This window comes from Haliotis rufescens, unplaced genomic scaffold, assembly GCF_023055435.1.
Source record: "Haliotis rufescens isolate VD_foot unplaced genomic scaffold, xgHalRufe1.0.p SCAF_73, whole genome shotgun sequence".
Taxonomy (NCBI): domain Eukaryota; kingdom Metazoa; phylum Mollusca; class Gastropoda; order Lepetellida; family Haliotidae; genus Haliotis; species Haliotis rufescens.
Window position 1 is genome coordinate 968,073 of NW_025964365.1, and position 13,923 is coordinate 981,995.

The 13,923-nt window shown below is 37.9% G+C and overlaps 1 protein-coding gene across 6 annotated transcripts in view; it reads right to left on the reverse strand.

Annotated features, from left to right (window-relative positions):
* The window catches only part of LOC124119190 (reticulon-1-A-like), a 34,103-nt gene that overhangs the window by 2,290 nt on the left and 17,890 nt on the right, over positions 1 to 13,923 (reverse strand). For 3 of the 6 annotated variants that reach the window (XM_046481622.2, XM_046481626.2, XM_046481624.2), the window contains exons 3-6: positions 10,179 to 10,208; positions 3,627 to 3,834; positions 2,373 to 2,511; positions 515 to 584 (exon numbers count right to left, since the gene is read on the reverse strand). In XM_046481622.2, coding sequence (XP_046337578.1) covers positions 515 to 584; positions 2,373 to 2,511; positions 3,627 to 3,834; positions 10,179 to 10,208 — 447 coding nt within the window. The remainder of the gene's footprint in view (positions 1 to 514; positions 585 to 2,372; positions 2,512 to 3,626; positions 3,835 to 10,178; positions 10,209 to 13,923) is intronic. The other 3 variants (XM_046481627.2, XM_046481625.2, XM_046481623.2) reach the window with 1 other exon arrangement.

A 13,923-nucleotide genomic window follows, 5' to 3' on the forward strand; every position in this document is an offset into this window, starting at 1 on the left:
AACAGTATGCGCCATTGATCTAAAATTTTGCAATAATGCTTTGTGGAAGCCATTGAATGAATGTTGTTTTACACCTACTCTTTCACAGCGACTGGGAATAGAACAACTACAGGCAAACAATCATTCATTCTGCCACAGAATTCCTGCACAAGACCACAGTTGCCATGTCGAAAAATCAGATCATTTTCTGTGAGCACTCTTTAGAGACACCATAGCTGGGATCATTAACACAAAGTTTCAGCTCCAACAGTAACATCAGAAAAAGGGTGGCTAATGGAGATCAAAAGGTTGTACCCTTGATGAAAAATCGGAATATAACAAATTCCATAATGATAGATGCAGATATGGCTGAGTTATGGTAAAAATCATATTTTCAATATGGACCTCCAAGTTTACAAATCAGACAGCAATCCTGTGAGCACTTTTTAGAGACACCACAGCTGGATCATTCATACAAAGTTTCATAATCATAAAGGTTACTTTGAAAACAGTGGACATATGAAAGTTGACTTACCAAGGATAATAAGTGTCATTCCATTGAACCACGAACCAACATATGTGAGAACCCAAAGAAGCAGGCCGAACTGCAAGAGACAGACACAGGTGTTCATAAAGGAGTCAATGTAACTTACCGATGTTACTGTCACTAATTCATTAGAAACCATTCAGTGAGTCGGTGGGTGAGCGAGTGAGTATGGTTTTACGCCGCTTTTAGCAATATTCCAGCAATATCACGGCAAGGGACACCGTAAATGGGCTTCACACATTGTACCCATGTTGGGAATCGAACCCGGGTCTTTGGCATGACAAGCTAATGCTTTAACTACTAGGCTACCCGACCGCCCCAGAAACCATTCAAGGCATTATCTTTGACAGTGAGTGAATGATGTTTTACGCCTCATTCAGCAACTTCTGCAGACATGAACAGCAGCCTGTCCAGGCCAGACATACCAAAGGATGACATTTTGGGCAAAGTGTCTGGGTACAAAGACTCTACAAAGTCTCCAAGCCTTACAACCTCATCCATTTGTCATCCAACTTCACAAGCATTGGTGGTTTGGGACAATTCTAATATGGAATCTCATTTACCATTACAATGAAGTAACACGGGTGAAACAGCCAAAGGAAATACACTGGAAACAGTTACGCTAAGTTATCATTGTGACCTTAGACGTTATCATTGTGACCTTAGACGTTATCATTGTTACCTCACAGGTAATCATTGTTACCTCACAGGTTATCATTGTTACCTCACAGGTTATCATATACTCTAACCAAAAGTTAAGCACCACCTGCATTTTTAAAGATGAACACAACCTACGTCTTCCAGGAGTTGCAATTAAAACAAAATCTGACAGCATTAAAAAACTGAAAATTCCATTTTTTTAGGAAAATAAACGTTGGGAATCTGATGGGTTTAAGCTAAAAGCTGTCTTTTACAGACAAGTTACAAATGCATACATTTTGTACAAAAAACAAACATCAAAAAGGTTTGCCCGTCAGTCAGATTCCACCTCTCATATCACTTGCATTTGCGTCAAACAAAATGGCGATACCCAGTCAAGACGAGGTGCATCAAATCACGTGAACACCTTGCTTAAAAACAAGAAAAGTTTTTGAAAACATCTGTCTACGCCCAGTTGACATATCCTTTGCAGTCAACTGAAATCTGCATGATGAAATCCATGTTGTTTACAAACCAAATGTTGATTTCATTATGCAATTTTGAACATTGTACAGTTGAATTTTGAGTGTGCCTCACCTTGATCTCCAGCTGTTGGATGATATCTATTGTAGACTGTTTTTGTCATATCACTTTGACATTTTCAGTGTCACTTCTTAGATGGCATTATTTGAAACTCTGAAGTAGGTGGTGCTTACCTATTTGTTTTGAATGTAGTTATCTCAATGATTATCCATTCCATGAGAAAACACTGAAGATGTTTTGAACACTTTAGAGGGGTTGTTGAAGTATTTACTTAATAACTAACTTGAAGCAACTGACACAATTCAAATGACTATTCTTCAGGTTTATGTCATGCATGACCATGTAACCAATGTTGACTTTGACCTCAACAGTTGACCAAAACAAAACAAAAATTCCTTTCGAGATTATATATCCTAAGTAAAAACCCTGCCATAAAACCTAAAGTTGTTTTGGGCACAACTTCCTCTGACCTCTAAATGCCGCCAACAGTATGCCTGAACATTTCCGATCAGGAGTTGTAGATGGAAAAAAAACACCATAATATCATGGTAGGCAATCTCAAAGAGACACAAGACGCAGTCCCTGATGTATTGTCACAACAATCATCATTTTTAGGATTTTCTTCATTAAATTGCAATCCGACAGTTATCTCCCTTGTACTGACCTTGATTGAATCGACAAGATCTTCGATGAGGAAGAGTCTGCGAACTTCCTTTGCTGTGCAATTGATGTGCTTCAGAATCGTCTCCACTACTGGCTGAACTTTGTCTTGTTTAAGGTCAAGGTCCATTTCCAGATATTGCCTGAAATGTCAAGGTCATAAAGAATTATACATGTTGGAAATGCGTTAATCATAAGTCCTTCGCTGTGCACAATTCACGAATAATTTGAGAAAATGGTGCATCAGAAAATACAGTAACAGGCCTGCATGTGCTGTTGTCTTACCAGCGCCACCAAGTTTAAGTTGACTGACAAATCATAATTAAATGTTATCAACCACTGACTCGCCGATTTGCCACCATCTATCTTTCCGAGGCATCTATCTTTCCGAGGCAAGCATGTCCACTAGCCTACATCAAAGCCTACTTTCTACCCTTGCAACATCAAGGCCACTTTTCAAGGCCCGACCATGGCGCCACCTCGCGAAGATCAATAGTTGTGCTCCTTGTAATGAAAATGCAATAGCCAATCAAATCACTGTTCTAATCTCGTATAGCTTCACAAAGATGCAACTACCATAGGTGATGACCCAGTCGATCAGATAACGAAAAAACATTCGCGATTTTATCCCTGACACAAAAACATAGGAAATCGTTAGGGGGTTTAAAACATGAAAAAGATGTGTCAACAAAGACAGGCAGCGGTAAATCACTTTCATACGAAGGTGTACCAGTCGTGGATGTTGATTTTGTGAAACGTTCTCTGATTGGACTATCGATATGTGAAGTAGTCCAATCATATTTAGCACAGGGCTTGCTGTGGCAAGGGTGGAAACAAGACTTTGATAAAAAGGCTGGTGAACGCTCTTGACTTGGGAAGATGACCGCCATCCTGTTTACACGACAGTACTAATTCATTGAAACTCGAACATTTTTTGTAAAACATGATTTGAACTGGTTACATGTGGCTTGGACATGTTATTGTTTGAAGTTTAACATTACAATCACAAAGAATAAAGTATTTTATTCAGCTGCAATCATTAAAAACTTATGTTGAATTTATGGCTCACTGCAAATATCAATGGTTCAAAGAGTTAAATATAAGGCCAATATTTGCCAAAAAGTTTGTTAACATAGGGCCAAAGGCCCATGGAGAACATTTCCTTCCCAATCAAACCATTACATCCTCCATACTATAAATACCCAAGGATGACAGGGGTTAATTTACACAAGATGTTCCACATTAAGGTATTTCTTACTTGAATGGGTGTCCTTCGCCAGTCTTTTGAACGGCGGCCATGACGTTTTTATAGACTCTAAAGCTGAGGGTGACGGTGAGCATGGCAAGAGACAGGTACGCCACCACGCTGAGCACTGAGAAGAACGCCAAAGAGAGCAGCACGAACATCATGCTCCCAAACACCACACCCGTCTTCCGAACATCGCGCCAGTACATCAGCTCCAAAACTGAGACAAACAAATATTGAATGTAGCAGTTAAGTATATGAATCATATCAAATTCTATTCCATGTTATGTTTCCTCCGAAAACAAAGGCAATAAAAAACAAACAAAAAACATCTACAGAAGTTTCTTAAATGAAACAAAACAAGCACTTAAGTACCAATAAAACATGTTAAATATTTATCGTTTTGCCAGATAGAAATATCTACATATTGTCAAAGATGTAAATTAACTATACCAAGGTTCATACAGATATAGAACACAAAAATTACAGGTCTCTTCAAGGCTTTCCGAGGCTTTTTAGTTGGTTTATTAGCCAAATTTTCCAACAAGATGTTTTTTCATAACCAACAAATGAATTGAATTAAAAAAGTCTGTCATGAATTATGATACTTTTATTAACAAGTATATGTCTTTTTGAAACAAATTCAAGGCTTTTCAAGCTATTTTGGTGATTTTCAAGGCTTTTCAAGGGTGACACTAAAACTCAAGAGTGACCTTAACATTCAAGGCATTTTCAAGCCTGCATGAACCTTGTATAAGCAAATGACATCATTCCTTAACAAGAGTTTCTCATTTCTACTTTATTTTAAGCGTCATCTTTTATTCATAACAACTGGCTGAAACTTCGTGGCCAGTACCAGTAATGTCACACTGACCTGACTCAAGGTCAATGTCATTGATCGAATAAGATGAGGGCTGAGAATAGGTGTACATGAAGCCAAATATAGAGATCATATAACAATCCACAGAGTCATGGTAACACTGACTGCTTAACCTGCCCCAACACACGCCGAGCTGACTGGATAGGAACAGGAAATCTCGGGGAAGACCTTCATCTCTGGCTTATGTCATGAAAAAAGCAAACATGATCTCGGCCAACCTGACAGGGGACACAATGTCATTACATCAGGTCATTCCACATAAACAGCTGCAATCATCATAATTTGCCTCATCTTAATTCTTATATTCCGATACAGATATATGATTAGCATAAATGAATAATATCATTCAGCACTGCAAATCTGCATTAGCTGGGTCACTGCCTAATGGAAAACCGTCAGAGTAATGGGCCTCTCACAACAGAGAGCTTATTCATAACAAGGCTAATGCATAATGGGCTGCCATGGCAACAATTGATGCTGCGCAGGGCGCCTACAGCTAGCCTTGACACTAGTTGCAATAGCTGGAATGTATCAAGTGGCACTGGGGGCAACATTCAATATTCAATAGTAAGACTACTGGAGGATCCGGCACTTCAAACAGGCTGTGTAACAGCGGACGTGACAGGTACAGTTGCAGTCATGGCTGTTTACCTCATGTCACAGATCCACAATATTGGATTCATATCACTGTCACTGCAACACCCACACTTTACAAAGCTAAACAGTCAGGGTATTCACAACAAGAATCCTTGAACACTATATATCATATGTGTTATTAATAATATCTAATGTCAACCAAGTCAACATGCATTTTCAATAAAATGTTCCCATTGAACAGATATGCATCACAATTACAGGAGACGCCAGTACTTATAAAACATTAATAAAAAAGGTCAACAACAAAAGGGTTCAAAAGTCCAAACATCCAATTACTTTTCTATACTTTAACACATAATGTGGACACTACAACACTTAACAGATCTGCACGACACGCCATGCATGAATGGATCACACCCTGACAATTGCGCATGTCTTCACACTTCATATCACCAACATATGTTATACTGATACCACAGTTAAGTGAAGCTATTAATACACAGCCAACAGGTTTGAGAACCAGATATTGCTTTGAAGTATGAGTTTACTAAGAGGAAGTTAGGGACACATACTGAGCTTCTCAGTAGTGATGCGTGGTGCTTAAACTGAGTTCACCTGCACACACTCCGCCTCCCTTCTGATGAGATGGCCGTCCAGGGGACCAGTGAATTACTGGACATTATCAGGTTCTCAATTTCATACTTGGATATTTACGAAAATGTAGTTTGAAGCATCAGGCCATAACAGATTATTTGTTAGATTTTCATCCCTGTCATCCTTAAAATCAATCACTCTGCCTCACATCGTTTTTATACTGCCAAAGTACCAACCGATGAAGAAATTGGTTATGTATTTACTTTGATTCTTTACTATTCTTTTTTCTTTTCTTTCTATGTTGTTTAACATGTTTAACACTGCACTCAGCAATATTCCAGCTATATGACAGTGTGTCTGTAAATAATCGAGTCTGGACCAGAGAATCCAGTGACTGACATCATGAGAATCGATCCATGCAAATGGAATACGATGACAAGCATCACCCGACCACCTGTTGGTCGCCTCGCCTCTTACGACAAGCATAGTCGCCTTTTACGGCAAGCATGGGTTGCTGAAGACCTATTCTACCCCGGATCTTCACGGGTCTTCCTTACTAAATTACATTTACTGTTACCCCATAGCAAACATCCATACTTCATAAGAATCACATCTGTCGACAGTGAACTCAAATGCCTTGAACTATTTGCTAAAAAATATAAGATGATAATAATAATAAATTTTTTCCTTTCCACCCACATTTATTTTTAGAATTTGAATAAATTTCTTATAATCTATATTGTAGCCATACAGAGCTGAAAGTCTCATTAACATTTGTAGATTGTGTTTAATAGCCGACAGTGTGTAGAAGCAATCACACACCTGGCAATAAAAATCCAAGAAGGTACATTAAGATGTCAAACAGATTTCACATTTATTTATGCATGATTAAAGGAGAAGAGATCTTTAATTCAAATTCTAACAGAACCCTGACCGATCAGGAAAATAAAAACCCCTTCATGAGACTCCCATCACATAAATGACCTTCCTGCTGTGTCCCGCCTTTCATGACCCTTATGGTGATGTAGACTGCTTAATGTGAGAACCACAGAAATATTACCGATACTAAAATAATAGGATGTCAAATTTAAAAACCCCAACACTAACCACAAACAAAGGATTTGGTGACCATCCCCTTTCTGACTGGCCATCCATCCCCATAATAAATGACTGGCTCTAATGCTAAACATGATCTCATTCCTTGAAGGGAGTGCTAAATAGATATTTACAATATCTTGATGTGACTTTTTTCCCCCATTGCTTTATTTTCAAATCACTACAAATGGTGGAACAAGGGCATATATAAAAATAACATGATCGCAATGGTGGTTACGTTTTACTTTAGTTCCAATCGTACAATATACAATTGCAATAAATCTATACAGATAAGGCCATTCATAATAATTAGATGGAATATATTTACATCTAGTGTTTAAAAAAGTGTTACATTTAAATGGACAGTAAGTGAGTTTCACGCCGCTTTCAGCAATATTCCAGCAACATCACGGTGGGCAACACCAGAAATGGGCTTCTCACATTGTACCCATGTGGGTAATTGAACCCAGGCTAAAGGTGTGACAAGCAAACACTTTGACCACAATGCTACCCAACTGCCCCACAGAGAGAAGTCCTTTCTTCACGTCAGAGCAGGACACGCCCAAGTCTTACATCTTCCATTGTCATAACAAACAAAATATCACAAGACTTTCAGTCTTTTGCCAATATTTACTCCAGTCTCTAATTAATACAGCATATGAAAAGCCTTCTTACTGTTACTGGTCCTGTAATCTGATCAACTGATTGTTTCTATGAAGCAGCAATAACAAGGGACTGATGTTGTGTTTGGGGGTTGTATAAAGGTTAAGCCTTCTGTGTCCACAGTTCAGTCATCAAATAGCCTCACTGTATCTACAGAACACATCAGGTAGCACACTTATACCGATCAGGTTCCTTGCAATATGGCCCCTGATTGCACCCACCTCTCTGTTCAATACCTCACAATTTAGGAATGTTTTAGCTGCATTAAATTATAAAACATACTCATGATACTTGTATCATTTATCATGAAATTTATCAGGATCGAAATAAACTTCAGAGCTTGATAATTTTATCTTTTGTTACAGCTGTGCTCAAAAAACTGTATCACAATAGTAATGCAGGCTGTTACAAGTTAACACAAATGTCCTCTGTATTTCTCCAGACAGGTGCCTCTTGATATGATGAAAAACCTACAGAAGTAATAATTCATCTTTCTCATAATCCATCACAACAAAAATCCTCGTGTGTCACTGCCTTCTGCTCTGAACATATTTAACAAAACATATGGAACAAAATCATAAAAGTATTTTTCTTTTCATACAGAATTAATCTGACAAGGAATACATAGTTATGACTGAAAAAGTCAAAAAAGAATAATTGATTACCACCATATGCTAGTGCATCATAAGCACCTGTCTGCCCACATGGTCTTCAGGTAGACAACTATCAACAGATCCTGCCTCAATTACACCATAAATCTGTTTTTCATTACCCTGCCAGATCACCACATTCCCCAAAGTGATAGATTTCCCAATGCCATACCAGCTTCCATAGTTGTCTCAAGTGTAGTGTTTGTTACTGAAGCGTATGGCCAGAAAAAGAGATCCGTGTACTCCGAGTCAGCCCTCGATCAAAGTAGCCACGTTGGGGGCAGCACACCTCTCTGTCAAGTCAGCACACAGGCCGTAAACCTAAGTCTTGCCTGCTGTGGGCTATCCAGCCGGCCTACCTACATACATGTGTAACCTGTACGCTAACAATTCACTTGGGAGATACCATGCTGATAGATTTATTCTGACCACCTGCATATTCCCATCTTATGACATGGGTCAAATACGTGTGTGTGTGTTTTTACAGGATTACTGGATATATTATGTATGACTGTTATTACTAAAAGGCATACAGATTTACTTATTTTAAATTTTCCATCATAACAAAATGTCCTGGCTGACCTATATATAACATCAAACAAGGCTGTTGTGGACCTTCCCACCCAACATTTATTCCAGGTATTTTAATCACAAGAAACATGACTGGACTCCACTATAATTAGACTATTGAAACATGACATACAGATTGTCAATTAACCTGCCTGAAACAAAACTATTCTGAAATTAAACAAAGTGATTATCAAAAATTATAAACGAGAACAAATTAAATTAAAAAAAGTTACAACAACAAGCGTACTGTTTTGTGTATTAATTAGACAGGAAGAAGTGTTTTAACTGACAGGAAAGAATGACTAATAAGCGCACATCTATTTTGCTTTGCAGATCCAACCTGTATGGCCCTTAGTCCTAAAGCAAAGAGTACAAGGTTTTACGTAATTTTAACATTATTCCAGCAATGGCAGTGTCCATCCACAATAAGCTTCACAGATTGTATCCATGTGGTGAATTGAACCTGGGGGACAGCTGTAACGATTAGACTTCCCTGCCACCCAGGCCTTAAAGGAGGTGTTACAAATTGGGAAGCATATTGGAAAGGAAATTATCTCATTACACGTTATAGTGAACTAGGATCGATCTCGGATTCCAAACTGACAAAATGTCCTTTGACAGCTAAATTTGGGGAATTATTTTTCAAAAACTGAATTTTTTTAAATGTTCATATTTTTGTAAATCTGGAGGAATTGGGAAATCTTTACTTCAAAATTTGAAATATTTACAGTCATTTGTTGCAGGCAGGCTGCCTCTGAGTAGATCTACATAAATCCCCGGAGAACCACTGGAGAGACAGCTCATGTCTGTTTTGAAGCACTTACTCTATTGAAAAGCTTTTTTTTAATTAAAACAATATTTACCATGTTTACTTGCATGAAATTTAACCTTAACTTTGGATTGATACACTTCAGGCAGGTAGCTCTTTCTTTTCCTTTTGAAGTAAACGAAATATAATTCATTTTACACCTGGTTCTGTCTTATTGCTACAAAGACTCCCTTTCAAAAATATGTCAGGTATGTCTAGCTGTGTGGAATTTGTGTTGTTTCTTACCACAAATCTTCAGCTGTTTGCCTCACATGTGAACAAAAAACAATTCTTATGTTTTCTAAATGTTTTGCTGTCTGCAGTTGCCATGACAAACGGCTTGTGCCGAAACAGTATGGTACTACAGAACTATATATATCTCCCCTCCCTGCACAGGTCAATCAGTGCATGAAGGCCTCGCCTCAAAATAGCAGGCCATCACATTAACAGTAATAACACTTACTGTAAAAATAAGGAATTAGTCCCAAAATAAGCTTGGCAAACAAAGGAAAATGACAGCAAATTAGATATGAAATTGATCATGAAGAAGACATCTAAAAGTAAAGAGAACAAGATGAATTGATGTGATGACAACACGTACACAACCTTGCAACCCAAGAGTCTAAGCATTCCACTACATCGAGTGTACTCCATTTAAAGCAACATGCGAGGGGGCGAGACTGACTAACAATGATTAAACCACTTACAGGAAGATAAGTCAGGCTCAGTAGAACTCTCTGTTAAAATGAAGAGAAAATAATATTAGAACACAAAACAGAAAAAAATGTCATATACCACCAAAATGTACCACCAAAATAAACCACTAGATGAAAAGACTGCTAAATATTTTCTGATCAACCCAAAATGTTTTTAGCTTTCTACTTCTATTATCCCAACTTGCGAGTATCCACTCCCAATTCTGAATAATTTTCAAATTCTGATCTTTGATCATTTTTACTTTCTTTTATTCATTTTCTTTGTGTTTAATTTTGTATGTGTTCACAAACAATTTTGAGAAACAAAATTCAAGCACTTTCTCAGTAAATTTCAAGTACAATTTTTCGTATTGCAAGGGACCTATAAGACTTACAAATCTGACATCACACATTGACAGAAATGACTATCAATGGTAGAATAATAAACATTTCGACAATAGCAAACTTCTATTTCTGATAATATTCAGTTGATTTTAACACTGATTTGTCTTTTCTGAGATGCGCTTTAAAGAGTCTGTCATTGGATTCTGAACACTTTAAGATGCCAAACAGAAAAATATGTCTGTACAAGTCTCTACAAACTTTGCTGAATCAATACAATAAATTTTGAAAAAATCTCTTCATAGACCAATATAATACTCAAACTCCTTGCACGAGAGCAGTTCCAATATTCTGTTACACAATACAAGTACCGGTATTCACATCCGAGTTGATCATACTTTCAGCAATCAATTCAAAAAACAAAACTTCTTCACTGTCACTGAAACAAGAAATTAACATAACCAAACAAATCTAACCATTATTAAGATGAATCAGGATTCAATCATGCCATGCATGCAAGACTATACACGTGAACTGTCCATGCTATGCAGTGTGGGTGATTAAGTACTGAATGCATGTTAGAGGTAACCACTAGTCCTCCAGCAGCACAACAACCTCGGCATGCTTCAAGCTGAACACATGCCAAGTCTGGGCAATAGTTTCCGTCTCAATCAATACATCGCACAATATACCCTGACCTGCTACCTGCCGGGAACAAAGAATCCTTTCCACAGATGAATTCATGTTAGTCTACACAGCAAGTACAAGTGGCAGTTGCTCTGGAAATATCTTCTTCAGTTAGTATCAGGGTAGACACAATGTCTTGCATCAACAGATTCATGACCAAAATAACTTCAAATGATCCTTTCCATTTGACAAAATAACATGATTTCACAAAAATAAGAATTTTTGGTTTCATCTTTCATGATGGCATCGGCATGTGTGGGTTTTGATATATATATGACCAGAATATTTGAGGTTGAGTTTGTTCTTTAATGCCGCACTCAGCAATATTCCAGCCATATGACAGCGGTCTGTAAATAATCGAGTCTGGACTAGACAATCCAGTGATTGACATCATGAACATTGATCCACACAATTGGAATACAATGACATGCATCCACCAAGTCAGCGAGCCTGAGCACCCTATCCTGTTAGTCGCCTTTTACGACAATATTTAATGATCCTGTTACATGCCTATGTATATATTATGCTACTTGCAGTGTACAAACAACTCAGGTTACAAGAGAGTGGTTTGTGTGACAGTTATCACATTAGCTCACACCTTGAAGGTCAGAAACTAGGTGTACAAGTCCAACTGGGCGAGTTGACACTCACCGATGTGACACTCCATCAGTCATGTTACATGTGACGCCCACATGACACTATCTCCAGTATGAGTGAGTGAATGTAAATCTATTTGGACAAAAAACATATTTTTGAACAAGCCATCAGGCTACAAGAAGAAAAAACCTTTGTTTCAGGCTGCCAGCATTATATTTTTGGGGTACATACCCTTTAGTATTGTGTCTAAGGCTTGGCTTCAAGCACTAGTCAACCCATTATTTTTGCTGGTTTAAAGTACACCCACCCCAATTTACACAAATAGATCCGTAATCAACGAGATGTGAGGAAGACCCACCTAGCCAAGTCAACAGCTAAGCTAGCCTTTCAAACAAGTTGAAAGTTGCCATTGAAAAAACACTGAGCATCTCATTCGTTTGTTTCTCTTGTTTGCATACTGCAAAAGACAATCAGTAGTTATTTAACATACCCAGGTTATGTATTAAAACACAAGGTTTCAGGTTTTGGTAAACAATATGTCTCAATGTGAGACTTAACTTCAATTCATACTCATCATATTTGTAATCATCTTGTTTCAGCGCTGTTCATAAACTGTAGCAACTGTAGAAGAATTTTGTCAATATGGTATCATGTCATTCTGTTGAATTGCGATCACAGATGTGCCGACAGAACGCAAGTCTTTCCCTTATTTCAGCCCCAAAAGGTTCAAAGGCATGGATGGTACCAGAAAAAAGGTTTACCCAAAAAGGAAAGTGTTATGATCACAAAGCTGATAAATGTGAGAAACAGATATCGGGATGCACTCTTGGTTAACGACACTATTTACCTTACACTTTGACAAATGCTGTGACATGTTTCTGTATCTTGTATCAGTTTTTCAACAGGTCTGGTGACTAATTAATGTAACGACATGATGACACATACAGAATCAAGTAGTCTTGGTAGAAATATTCATATGGTGTTTTTTCACCACATGAGACATAAACATATACCTCTCATAGGCCCATATCATGAGGCACTACAGGTGTGTACAATTCCCCAATCAACACGTCTGTCAGTGGTCACATAATTGTGTTAATGGGAAAAAGGCATTCCTGAAACAGATATTTTAATGATGGCCTTATAAGGCCTATCTCAATATTCACAGTATGCAGCACCATTTATCCTTATGCACATCCAACCATGACGGTACATCATATTGAGTAAAACAACTTAGGCAATCCTCACATTTATGGCAATTGTATACATGTTATGTAAATATGCTTACATGACATAACATCAAAGGAAGCCTGTTACTCAAGCATGAGAAGCTATGTAGATTAAGCATACATGATTACATAACACACATCTCTGAGGTAACAGCTTGACTGACAACATCACCACTACAAGCAGGTGGGTCTTAGTGAAGACAGGTATTACTCAACCAAGACTCCGTAATATCAGCAAATGGCTGACAAAGTGACTGGCAACATCCCAATATGAATAGTTTCTATTCTGAACTGTCAGCATCAGAAAGAGCTACAAAGTGACTTGTGCTTGCTGCTGTAGCATAATTCAACATGCTTAATTAAGGTATCCACTGTGTCAGGCAAATAACGAAGTGTGCAAGGGTCTCCCATATACATAAATAACAAGAACTTGAAAATAAAATCAGTTAGCCCCCACAGTTGATTAGCAAGATATCCTTAATTAATGTCCTCCTGTACTTGAACAGAATCAGAAACTAACACCATTCCAAAACCACAAAATGATCAATGATTAAAGTATTCATTGAACTTGGGAAATTAAAAAAAATGGACTGTTTTCCTGTAGACATCATAAAGACTTGTAACCAAAAGAAGTTAGATGCTACCACCGATTTGCAATATCCCTTCTATGAGTGGCTTCCAGCCTGTATTTGCCACCCACCAACTCCAAGCCTAACACTACCTGCAGTGGATGACCTCATGTAATTATCAGTGGGAATCTGATAATGGCATTCACATTAGATAAAGCTGTGTTCGAAATTAAGGATGAAAGGCAGGGGATCCATGTTATTCAGGGTTAGAAATCAATTTCTATTTTCATTACTCTGCAAAAACGAACTGTTACAGAGTTGCCATCAACCTAA